General features: G+C 44.8%; 1 protein-coding gene across 1 annotated transcript in view; it reads right to left on the reverse strand.

Annotated features, from left to right (window-relative positions):
- The window catches only part of Stab2 (stabilin 2), a 169,737-nt gene that overhangs the window by 102,681 nt on the left and 53,741 nt on the right, over window positions 1–13,315 (reverse strand). The window contains exons 16-22 of the mRNA XM_021173976.3: window positions 10,593–10,646; window positions 10,207–10,287; window positions 7,006–7,158; window positions 6,050–6,112; window positions 3,128–3,214; window positions 2,239–2,325; window positions 675–786 (exon numbers count right to left, since the gene is read on the reverse strand). Coding sequence (XP_021029635.1) covers window positions 675–786; window positions 2,239–2,325; window positions 3,128–3,214; window positions 6,050–6,112; window positions 7,006–7,158; window positions 10,207–10,287; window positions 10,593–10,646 — 637 coding nt within the window. The remainder of the gene's footprint in view (window positions 1–674; window positions 787–2,238; window positions 2,326–3,127; window positions 3,215–6,049; window positions 6,113–7,005; window positions 7,159–10,206; window positions 10,288–10,592; window positions 10,647–13,315) is intronic.

Consider the following 13,315-nt stretch of genomic DNA (forward strand, 5'->3'; position numbering starts at 1 on the left):
AGTAGCTAGCATATTTTTTCAGTATGTATTATGTGCTAGGTGTGTCCTAGGAAAAGCTTTCCATATATAAGTTGGAATGAATTTTAAAAATGCTTACTAGTACTTTTGCCCTTATTTTGTAATTTGAGGGTGCATTCATCCAAGGTCTTAATTTTTTTTTTTTAAGGGGGAGTGGTGAGACAGGGTTTCTCCTTGTAGCCTTGGCTGTCCTGGAACTCACTCTGTAGACAAGACTGGCCTCCAACTCAGAGATCACCTGCCTCTGTCTCTCCTGGGATTAAGGTGTGTACCACCACCTGGCTGAGGTCATAATTATTAAATGAAAGAATTGATGGGTAAGGATCTTCTAAAAGAAAACATATCAAGTTTTTGAAATGGGGCTATCTGTGTCTTCATGAACACAGAAAGTGATTTCTAAAGTGTGGCTCCTGAATGGGCACTGTTAGCACACCCCAGGGACCTATTAAAAATGCAGTTTCTCAGACTCATCACAGAGAGAGTCAGAAACTCAGCAGCTTGTGCCCGGCTGTCTGACACATGCTATAGTTTGAGAAGCAGCACTTAACCCCCCGGCCCACACCACACAAGCAAAATCCATAGCACACCAGACCACACCATTGGCGTGCTCAGTATGGAGGGAACCCGTGGAAGGGAGCCTGAGAAACCCCACTTACTTCTGTTACACTGAGGTCCATATCTGTTGGGTTTGGAGCAGAACTGACACCTGGAACCTTGGAAGCCATCCTTACAGATGCAGATCCCATTGCCACCGAGACCATCTATGCACTGAGAGCAAAGGCAGCCCCATGGGCAATTAGGACACATGTGGCAGCCAAGTTTTGGCTTTTGATTTATGGCTTCAACTTGAACTCCATTGGAAGTGACTTTGGACTCCTTGTGGGAGGTGAAGTCACCTTGGTATCAGAGAGGACGGAAAACTAGTACCTGGCTTGGGGATCCCGATCTAGGATTTAGAACCTCAAAGGACAGGGTGCTGTAGCTCTTTCGTCTGAACTGAAACATTATGCTCAGCACTCAGGTAAACTACATTTCAGAGGCCCAGGAAACTCATAACACATAAGACTCAAGAAGCCTAAACAGTTATGACCCACAGGGAGCCTCACAGTTTATATAAGCAGGAAATGAGACTGAGGCAGGAGACTCTTTAGGGTCTGTCTGATAGCTGGGCAGGCCGCTCCTCGGTGGATGCAGGAGCTTTTGTGAGTCACAGTCTCGTGCTGGAGTCGACCTTTTCAGTGATGTGGCTGCTCAGAGTCACCATGGCTTCCAGATGTAAACCCGAGGAACTCACTTGTTCACCAAGATAGACTTGGATGATTTTTTTTTACCTGTACTCTCTCTGAGGTGGATCTATCTGTTCATATCTCCTCAGAATAATAGAGCTACAAATGTGAATGAGATCCTTCGCACAACGTTTAGAAGATGAAAGCAGGCAGATAGGCCTTCTGCTGAGGCCTGGCCCTGTTCTCTCTCCATTCTTGCTTGCCCAGCTGTGGTCTATTCTGCAGTGTTTTCTCTCCATTGTAAACTTACTTGCTTGCTCTCCAACCTGTATAGCCCTGGCAAGAGCAGGTTGGTATTGATTTCTACACATCAGAGTTGGGTGTGGGCTACCCTCTCCACTAACAACAAGGTCTCAGGCTGGTACTGGTCTATTTTTACTCTTTACTTTCTGTGTAACACCCCCCTCCTCCATGCCCCATTTTTTTCCTTTGCAAGAGCTGTAGTTTAGATGTGGATCTATTAAAGTCTCAAATCTCTATTTTCCTACATAATCACGGCTTATTTTACCTTCCTTTGTTTGGTGTTGGCCTCCACATAGATGAGCTAAGCTTTGGCTTTTACATGCCAGTAGGTCCTGAAGTTGGGTTTAAAGAAAATAAAACAAAGCAACCATTGACCAATGCTATTATCATTTTTAAGAACCATAAAAGCCTTCGCCCTTAGGGGCTTTCACAGGTTTGGAAAGTGAGGTCAAGAGGGTTTCAAGTTATCTGGAATCTCACAGTGAACTACAGAGGAGACAAGCCTCTCTTCCCCAAGCCCAGACTCCTCTGCTGCAGATACTCCCTGCTTCAGTAACAGACCCAATTATTTGGCTTCCTGGGAGCCCTGGACAGCATTGTGCCACTTTTTGGTTTAGGATTTTTCAACATTACTGTGTGACTTAAGAAGGTCAGCACACATGAAACAGTGTGAACCAGGGACTGGACTCACCTGCCCATTTCCAGAACACGGATTCATGAAGCCTCCTGGACATGGGTTGCAGTCAGGTCCGAAGAAACCTTTACAGCATCTTGGTATCTGGAAACAACACACACTTTGCCCCTGGGGACCCCAAGGAGGACACTGACTTCTCAAAAGAGGGGCAGTTCTGATTTCCACTAGTGGGATACAGTGACAATCCTTCTGATGAACTGGCTAGCACATTACCACCAATCTGTCGGATGTCTCTCATGTGAACAAGGAAAGGAGGCAGATAGAGGCTTATGCTTATAGAGAGTATAAGAGAGTTGGGAAGAGTCAGCATAGATAAAATAGAGAAATAATGGGGCTAGAGAATCACTTTTTGGTAGAGGTCTTGCCTAGCATTTATAAGACCCTGGGGATGATTCCATAAGCAAATGAAGAAATGGGAATTAAAAGAACATTTCAGAACATCCCAGAGAATGGTAGGTGCCAGGAAGATGGCCATTGGAATAGAGTGGTGGTGTGGAGAGGTGGAGTTTCAGGACCCTTTGGGTCGTGACAAGAGGGGTTAGGTAGAGGGAGACTGGAAAGGTGAGTCAGCCCCTGCACATCTGGATGAATGTCCTGAAGAGAATATTCAGCGAGCATATGATGAGGCTGGAGTATGGGTAAGAATCAGGTTAGAGACTTGGAAGTGGAGGGTGACTCTCATGGAGATGTCATGGACTCTGTGAAAAGGCAGGGGGACTCAGGAAGGTGTGATTCAGGTAGGCGGTGACCAGAGTACACTACCCATTCCACCTTTTGATTCTCATTTAGGAAAGCATTCTAAATTCCTGCAGGACACTTGTGACCATAGCTGGGAGCTTCTCGAGTCTTGGTGTCCTGGATGAGACCCTGGCTGTACCCTCCTTACCTCCACAGTCACATCACAATATCGGGCACAACCAGTTTTCAGGTTCCATGCTCTGCTGCCATAGAAACACTTGTTTGTGAAGATTTCCTGGAACAAGCCGGTGGGTAAAAGCATTGTTGTGTGCATCCCAGCACCCCCTGTGTCTTACAAGCCTCTCCCTAGCCAGCCACTCTACTCCATGATATCAGAGCAAGGGCCACACCAGCAGACCCAAGTCCAAATCAGACTGCCATCTTCACAAGATCTCTTTCTTTGTTGGTAGAATATAAGCCAACCTTCGACCAGCCTATGGCACAAGGATCTTGGCACCTCCTCTCACTATGGCAGACATTAGAATCCATCAGTGAACATTCTGATTCCTCCTGCCTGTGATCTGGCTGATTCTTCTCTTCTACAGCCATCCTTAAGCTATGCGAACATTTGGAGCCAGTAAGTATCTATCGCTTCCAAGTGGAAAAAAACCCACCAACTAAAATAAATATCTGTAGCCCAAGGCTTTCCTCTTGGATTCAGGAGCTGATTAAGTGCATCCTTTTGCTTATTAATCTTTGACGCTCATAGAATGCCCATTTATTGAGTACTTGGAACAGTCTAGACACCTTGTTGATGTAAATTGATTATTTGCCAACTCATGCAAATGTTTTTTCATGTTTCTTTTTTAATATATAAGGAAATTGGGGATCAGATAGGCTAAGCCACTTTTCCCACCTAGCCCTGCTAATATCTGGTCCAGAGTCTTGGTGGCCTCTCATGCAATGGGGCAATAAAATCAAGGTTCATCTCAAGGATTTAATTCCCAGCTCAAATTTTGTATTAGACACATCTTTGTGTCGACTTTATCCCCTTGTCTTAGGCTCTACATAGGAAGAGACTGATGAGACCACAGCGGGCCACAGGATCCTAAAATCTTATCTATAGAACTGCATTCTTACGTCACAAAGGAAGGAATGTTTTTCAATTAACCAGTTACAAATCTGGGGATCTCAGGAGCTTTTATGGTTTGTCCCCATTTCCTTTTCTTCTTCTCATTCCTCCCTTTAATGGTGGCACACTCGCAGACACAAATCCTGATTCTATTACATGCCATCTATGTCTACTTGCCTTGATTCCCAAGTCACACAGCAGTGATGCTGAAGATGTATATCCCTCCTAGGTTTGACGGTCAATATTTATGGCTAATACTCCAGGATCTAGAATTGCCTAGGAGACAAGCCTCTGGGCCTGCCTGTGAGGGATCATCTAGACTAATGGAGATCCTGTAGATCATCCAGGGAAGGCACCTTTCTGAATGCGGCAGCACCATTCTATGGGTGAGGCCCCAAACTAATGTAAAAAGGAAAAGCTAGCCAGCTGAGCACTGGTATTCATTTCTCTCTGCTTCATGACTGAGATGCAATGTGAGAAGGAGCCGCATCCTATGCTTTCCCTTTCTGTGGTGAACTGTATCCCCTCAAACCGTGAGCTGAAATGAACCCTTCCTTCCCCAGGGTGCTTTTCATCAGGGAGTTTCATCACAGCAACTGAAGTAATGAATCCCCCATGGTTGCTGCATAGAGTGGCTGGACGAATGTCTGCCATTCAGCTGGCATTGTGGAACCAACTCATTCTTCTCTTATTCTTGTTTCCTGGTTCATAGTTTCCCAATGGACTTGTGGGAAATTGCTTCATTAAACACAACAAACATGGGAGCACTTATGCCTACTTAAGTTTAATATTCTGCTTTATTAAGTATTTCCTACTAGGAGTGCATTAAAGACCTTGTCTCTTTCATAATGATCGAGTCTAGTACTGAAAGAACCTTCTGTTTTAGAAAGCCTTCCTTAAAAGGCAGACATTTCTGTCATCATCTGCTTTTTCCAACAGAGTACTTGGTGTGTAATTACAGGTTGCTGTATAATTGTACACATTTATAATATATCTGAACTTTTCAAGGCAAAATCCAAACCAATAAGTTATCTTATTTATTTGGCCCACAATCAAGTAATGTGTCTAAGAGATGATCAAACTTCAATCAACACATGAAGAATTCAATTAAACATATAACATTTCAAATAGTTTCAGAGTTATTTCCTGACGTTTGTTTATTTTTTTATTCGTGTGTGTATATGTGTCTGTATGCGGGTATCTATGGAGTCCAGAGGGAGGGTATTGGATGCTGTGGAGCTGGGTTACAGAGGGTTGTGAGCCACCTGACATAGGTGTTGGGCCTGAATTCAGGATCTCTGGAATGGCAGTTGGTGTTCCTAACCACCGAGCCATTTCTCCTGCCCTTATTTGGATTATTTTTGGAAGCTAATAAATAATAAACATGTTTATGGGAATACAGTGTAATATTACACATTTACAAGCAAAATGACTAATTCAAGCTAATCAGTGCATTATTGCCTCATCTATTTATAGCTTTGTGGGGAGAACATTTAAAATCTAGTCTTAGTATTTATTTTTTTTTTAATTACACAGGGCATTAGACACTATTGTATACAGTTAGGATACTGTGTCAAACCTGGGACTTATTTTTTTGGCCTAGCTGAAAGTGTGTAGCCTTTTCTTTTCCTGTGTACTCCTCTAGTATTATGCTTGGTAAGAACAAATACTAGCACTGGACTTTATTTAGGAGGAAGAAGTAGAGAAGAAGCAGTTGGGAGGCTGTTTACTCTTGGCTATTATGAATTTTATTTACACTAACCCCTTTGTTAACCACAGAGAAAGAAAATTAGGATAAAGAGGTTAAGAGACTGAACCAGAGTCAGCTAGAGATCAAACATAGATTGGTGGGGTCTCTTCCTCCCACCCCTGCTGTGGCCAGGGGTAGGCCAGGAGCCATACATTAGCCTAGGTTTAAAGAAGGAAGCAGGCAGAAAAGATGAGAGAGGACAGAGTGGGCTAGCTCAGGATGCTCATAAAATAGCCTATCACACTCACCGTGGGCTCCGAGTTAGTAGGACATTTGCTCCATTTTTTCATGAAACACCTCACACAAGTGCCCTGAAGGGAAGACAGCAGTCAACAGAGGCATCCTGTGCTCTCACAGAGACAGCTTTCAGGGAGATGGCCCTCGGGGCATAGGTGTCTTTCCTGGTGAAGATAGCTCCCCTAGACTCTCCCCAAGGGGATAACCCTGCTCAGGTTCTGCCTCGGTGACTGAGTAGGCTGAAGAGCAGTCTCCCCAAGTGCATGTCCCCCCAGACCTTAGGATGTGACTTTGTTTGGAAATAGTCTACGGATATAATTAGGCTAGGGCATTCCTACACCCAGTGGCTGTCGTCCTTACAAATGCGGGAGAAGACACATGGGGAACAGAGCCTCGAGAGGGGAGAGCACACTGTGTGGCTGTGAGGTGAGGTGTGAGTAGGGCTTCAGGGAACTGCTGGATGACTGGGAGTTAGTGAAGCGGCACGTGTTCATGTCTCAAGCTACTTAGGAGGCAGAGGCAGGAGGATCTCTGAAGTACACAAATGTGAAGCCATCTTAGAGCATATGGAGAGCCCCTATTAAAATAATTAATAATGATGATGATGATGATGGAGAGCCCCTATTAAAATAATGATGATGATGATGATGATGATAATTTAAAAACCCTAGGATTTTAGGGCCTCCAAGGACAGGGTGGCCTTATTGACACTCTGAGTTTAAATTTCCTATGTGATAGGATAAATGACTGATATCTATGACCATTTGTTATGGCCACAACCAAGAGCCCTGCTCACCTGCAGGCCATCTCCAGAACCTAGGCTCAGGGCTGATGGGACCACATGCCTCCTCCTGGACACGCGCTCTTAAGGTGTGGATTTAGCGTTCTCGGAACTGAGCACAGGATGCTGCCAATGACTGCGCCCCCACCGCCCCTCCCATTTCCCGACTTTTCTAAGTTCCTTTACCAGTTTCATCTCTCTCTTTGTTTCATTGCATCGGTGGGGAAGGATCGGGAGGATGGAGGGAGGAATGAGAACTCCGGTCAGTGTGTAAATTCGGCCGTTTTTGGCAGCGACCTCAGTTTCATCCACGGCCACGTTGTTCGCCAGAATCTGCCCCTGAAAGAAGAAGCATTTGCGTCGTCCATTCTGGCAGCGGGGTGGGGGCGGGGGGCAGGGCAGAGCCATCCCCAGGCCGACGCTGTGGTTACAGCATCTCTAAACTGCTCAATGCAACTTCATCTCTCCTCAGAGGGAAGGTTGCTTTTAGGCAGTTTTCTGTCAGGAAATGATTGTGTCTGTGAACTGAATCCCTTCCTGGGCAAGAGTGTCTGTCCCTGCACATGCTGGGACAGAGGCTGTCCACTTCCAGACCAAACAGCACTTGCTTATTTTACCACCTAGTTCTCAAAGGAGGATCCATCTAGTCAACACATTACTGACCTCAGATTAACTCTGTTTAAGGCCCCTTGGATATGTCAGTAAACAGAAGGCAGATTGTTGCTTAGCAGCTAGCGGAGGGAGCAAAGTCTGAATGATGTTACCAAGATTTGTGAACTCTGCTTTCCCCACACCTGCTCCTCCTACAGATCAGTGGCAACGTTATCCTTGTTGCTCAAGCCAAAAGCCTGAGTCACACTTGGCTTTCTTAGTCCTCAGCACCCATCAAATATATTAGCAAGTCTGGGCGTGGTTGTGCATGCATTTAATCCCAGGAGGCTGAGACAGGGGGATCTCTGTGAGTTTAAAGCTAGCCTAATCTACATAATGAGTTCCAGGACAGCCAGGGCTACATAGTGAGACCCTGTCTCTTCTCAACACACACACACACACACACACACACACACACACACACACATACACACACACACACACACACACACACACATGCATGTGTGTGCGTGCATACAGAGCATGTTTTGTTGGGTTTATCTTCAAAAATGTATTCATAATTTAATCACTTCTTACCATGTTCCTGGCCATCATTGTGCAGGACACAGTAATTATTTATTTTCTTTGTGTGTGCACATAGGCATATGGAAGCCAGAGGCCAATTTAGGTACTATCTATCTATCTATCTATCCATCCATCCATCCCTATCTCTCTGTCTCTGTCTCTCTCCCTCCCTCCCTCCATCCATCCATTCATTTAGATATGGTCTCCTACTAGCCTGGCACTTATCAAATAGCAAAGACAGATTGACTAATGAACCCAAGGGATCCATCTATCTCTCTACCTCCCCAGGACTGGGTGTGAAGTATGTGACACCACATTTGTGGTTTTTGTTGTGGATTCTAGGATAGAACTCAGGTCATCACAGTTGAGTGACAAGCACTTTACCAATTGAGCTATCTCCTAGCCCCAACTGCCATTTTTACTGGCTCACTGTAATCAAGTCTCTTGTCTCCCAAATGGTGTATCTTATCAGATCATTCTTCCACAATCTTCCAGTTGGAGTTAGAGCTGTATCCTTACCCTGTCTTCCTAGTGCAGATGGGACCCTGCTCATCTCTACACCTTGGGTGTGTTACTGCTTCCCATCTCCTCTTCCTGCTACTGCCTCTGCTCTGGCCACACCGTCTTCTTGTTCCTCAAACAGCTCAGCACATTCCTCACTGCACACATTTTTGTTGGGGGTGGGGGGTTGCTGTTTCTCTCTCTAGAAACTTTTGTCCCCAGAGCATCACACTGCTGAGACCTCTGCTTCCTTCAAATCTTTGTTCAGATGTTTTCTTCTTTGTGAGAGCTTTGTGGAACTTTATCTAAAAATGTTAGTCCCCTTAAAGCAGAAGGTTGGCTAAGAGTTGGAGGAAGAATTCCAAAGATCAGGGAAGGGGGACTGAGAGTGGTCATGGGAGATCCAGAGCAGGACAAACCATGGATGGTTTTCTTTCATATACAGAATCTAGGTTGAGTATATGCTTACATATATGTGCATATATGGCATGAAGACAGATGGGGAGGAAGGGACTATGGGGGCATTGTAGCAGGAAGCAGGGCAAGATATGCACAAGGTCCAGTGATGTACACAGCAAAGCATATATAGACATGAAAATGTTATAATAACCCATTATTTTCAATGCTAACTAAAACAACAATAAATGGATGGGAAGTTCCACTATGACTTCCTATTTTCACTTCCTGCTTGGCCTTCCCCCCTCATTGCTTCCTAGGATAAATTTTCCCCTTAGCATCTTTATTGACTACTTCCTACCATGCAACCAGAGACTTTTGTCTGTTTGCTCTTTTGCTCTTGTGTCCTTCCAGACATAGGACAGTGCCTGGTAGGTATTGGTACTCAGCAGATGTCTGCTGAAGGAATGAGGTCATCATTGTCATCATCATCGTCGTCATCATCAACAGTGGACAGATACCAGAAGACAATTCTCTCTGTTCCTAGACGTTTCCACCCCAGACAATGAGCTTCTTTGAGTTTCTTAGGTAAACCACAAACCCTCAGGGTTCCTCATATCCTCTCCTTCCACTCTCTTACTCAAATGCATGAGCTCATTCTACTCACCCCTCAAGTCTTGACCTAATTAATGCCTTTCTCAGACTCCTCCTCTGCGCACTTTCACAACCTCTCTGACCAACACCCATTGCAACAGCAACTCATTGACCCTTTAATGGGTTGTCACATTCTATTTTCTCTGCTGGGATATGAGTTCTTTTTGTCCTTCCTGCTTTAACCCAGGCTGTTACTCGCATCGGTGGTATTTGCTGAAATAACTGAGCAAAGAGTGGAACAGCTGTAAAGATGTGAGGACTGTGAACTAGGGGAGATGGCTCAGTGGGTAAAGTGCTTGGATTTCAAGTAGTACAAGATCCCTAGCATCTGTCTATAAAAGCCAGGCACAGTAGCATGCACTTGTAATTCTAATACTGGGGAAGTGAAGATCTGTGGGCTTCTGGGGCTCACTGGCCAGCCAGCCTAGCCTGCTTAGAAAACTCCAGGACGATGAGAGACCTTGTCTCAAAAGGGAGGAGGCCTCTGGAATGACACCTGAGGTGATCCTTTGGCCTCTACGTGTACACACGTGTACCTCCATACACAGGAGCATTCCTACAGATGTTACCTAACAAGAAAAGGTTTCAGATCTGTGAGTGTGGATGCATTACCGTAGTGAACATGCAGGAGTCAGCACTAGCCGTGGGCTTCTCACTTACTTTGCTGCTTATGTTAAACGTGATGATCTGGTTGGCCATGCTCCTGACATGAAGTGTCGAAACCAGAGTAGTCACTTCCAGCTGCAATGGGAAGAGACCAAGGAGTCATCTGCAGCAACACACAGAGTCCCCATTTCTCACAGTCTGTGCTGCAAGAAAAGTCCTTAACTACTGATGAGATAATGGGAGTTTTGATGTTAGGAGCATTTGTGGCTTTAAGGGGTTCTTTGATAACAATATCAAAGATAACAGTTACAGACTGAAGGTCTGCTCAGGGCTCATAAGTGCCACAAATAATTCTCTAGTCCCAATATATTGTAATTCAAGACTGGGACTGAGTATTTTAAAAGCCAGGATAAAGTAGTCTGAGGAAGAATAGGGCCAACCTGGGTGAATGCAACAATGTGGTATCTGACGAGTTCCAGAAGTTTCCGAGAGCCCTGCAAAGGAACCGATACACTATGTTAATCAAGGCAGAAAACTCTGCAATCTCTCTCTCTCTCTCTCTCTCTCTCTCTTTTTTTTGAGAACCTTTCACATGAATGATTTTGGGTATTAATCATAAAAGACAACGACCCAACCTCTTTATAGGGAAATTGAAGATAAGAAAAATTCCATGCGCAAATAGCTGACACTCATCAAATCTCTTGGCTGTTCTAAAACCATAGCAAGTGCATTTCGTATAAACCCCAGTATTCCTGTGAGTAGAGACCATCATTAGCCCATTCCATGTGTGGTAACAGTGAGCAACACACCCATGTCACACAGCTTCCTCAGTATACAAACCCATGCTTTCAGCCACTCTGCTAACCATCCCTGCGCATGTCTCAGGTTACATTTGAGGATGTCTACAACTTGATTCTCATTTGCTCCATAAGTCAACACTTGCTGGGCAGGCCACATACTCATATTTTAGGACCCCTCATCTCTTGGGGCCCTGAATAGCCAGTCCCTCAAAAGAAGTCACTCTTCTTCAGAGAACATTTCCAGAGTCTCTTCTGGCTTCAAACCACTGAAGTGGGGAAAACAATCACTAAAGTAAACCCTAACAGCACAACTCTGCCATGACCTCAGCTAGGATCCTGGAGCTCTCAGGGACAGCCCCAGGCATGTGTCCTGGGGTAGGGAGGGGAGGGACTACAGAAAGGAGGAGCATATGGCCACATGGCCACAGGGCCCAGGGCAGAAGGTGGTGGCAATGGTGTTTTCCAGGACAATGATTCAGCTAGTTATAAGAAGCGTAGGTTTGTTTGTAGCACAGCTTGGACATTGAGATGGCCAAGAGCTTTCAGAACTTTCTTGCTCCTTCTCTCCCCAATTCCTTGTGGTTAGTGTTGATGGTTCACTTCACTGAATCTTGAATCACTCAGGAGATGGATCTAAGGGCATGCCTGTCGAGGTGTGTCTTGATTAGTTCAGTACTGTGAGAAGCCCCATCCTTACTGTGAACAGGAGCACTCCCTGGTCATAGGGTGCTGGGAGCACCCCCTGGGAGTACTCCCTGGTCATGGGTCCTGGGAGCACTCCCTGGGAACACTCCCTGGTTGTGGAGTCCTGGGAGCACTCCCTGGGAGCATTCCCTGGTCGTGGGGTCACTCCCTGGTCATGGCGTGGAGAAAGTGAGACAAGCACAAGCATGCATTCCTCTATTGTTCTCTTCCTCTGACTGTGGATGTTACACACCCAGCTTCTTCAGACTTCCTGTGCCTCAACTCCTCTGCCATGATGACCTGTGAATTACAGTTAGCTCTTTCTCCCTTTAGCTGCTTCTGTGAGAGCATTTTATCATAGGAGTGGGTAAAGAAACAGAGACCTCCTCTACTGTTTTATGTAAAGAAAATATTCCAAAATCCTTTGTTGCCCAAGAGGGTGTTCTCTACTGATGTGTTAACATGACCTTGAACTTTGTGAATTTGGTTCCTTTTGTTTCAGTTTTCTTCAAAAGGAATCGTAGAGTTTATGAGGCACGCCTTTATAGTCCATCACTTTCACTTTTGTCTAGTTCAGTGACAGAGCTGTACATGAATGAGACTTGCCATCAATAGCCATGGGATGGTTTCCGGACTGAAACTGGGGTTCAGAGAGCAAAGGAAACATACATTCCATTAAGGAAACATACATTCCGTTAAGGAAACATACATTCCGAGTCAAAGCTTGAAATGAGGCTTCTAAGGAAAGCAGCTTCTCCACGGGCACTTTCTGTCCTCCCTCAAGGCTCCTCCCTGGAGACAGTAGAAGTATGAAGAGAGAGCAATACCCTATCATCTGAGATATTTTAGCCCCGGAAGACCCTAGCTATGAGGAAGGGGTGGAAATGATTATTCCATTCTGCACTAGAAATCACATCAGCAAACCAGTTTCTGCCTCAGAACAAAGAACCCAGGCTTTGGATTCTTTGTAGGCAGAAAAATTTGATCTTTGGAGAAAAAGAAAATCTGAGGTCCAGGAGTTGTGTTGGTGCTGACTGGCCAGTTTCTAGATACAAACTGCCTCACAGGAGTGATAAGAGGCTGCTGGTCTGACTGCATAGTCTGGCAGAGTGAGATCCACATGCTTGCATGAGAGCCAGAGGAGCCTGCCTCCATGGGAGAAGGAGCTTTCTGAACAAAGGCAAAAAGTAGAGGGCTTAATTTTTCTTTATTATAATTTCACTTATTTTAGCTTTCGTGTAACCTATTAAGTAGCTGAAAACTGCTTTATTATCATAAAAGGTAACAATATTGGGGGCATATAATCTTAAGACTTTAATAATTTCCCAGAAGACCACCTTAAACTGAATATGAGTTCTAAAGAGAAGTAAAACTGCTTTTCAACATCAGCAAGTTTTCAGGAAATTCAAGTGTGAACTATATTTTTAAAGAAACATCCTTCTTAAGATCCCAGATCTGGCTTGTTCACTGCAAACCTAGAAACCTAGAAAATCTCATTTGCTGAAAATTTGTTGGCAACATGAGACATACCAACCACCTAATTTTTTTAGAAAAGATTTTTTTTTTGTATTTGTATTTCATATGTATGAGTTTTTTGCCTGCATGTGTGCAGTACTCATACTCAGTACTCATAGAGACCAGAAGAGGGCATGAGATTCCCTGGAACTGGAGTTACTGTT

The sequence above is a fragment of the Mus caroli genome, unplaced genomic scaffold, assembly GCF_978045245.1.
Source record: "Mus caroli unplaced genomic scaffold, Mus_caroli_1 scaffold_9, whole genome shotgun sequence".
NCBI lineage: Eukaryota > Metazoa > Chordata > Mammalia > Rodentia > Muridae > Mus > Mus caroli.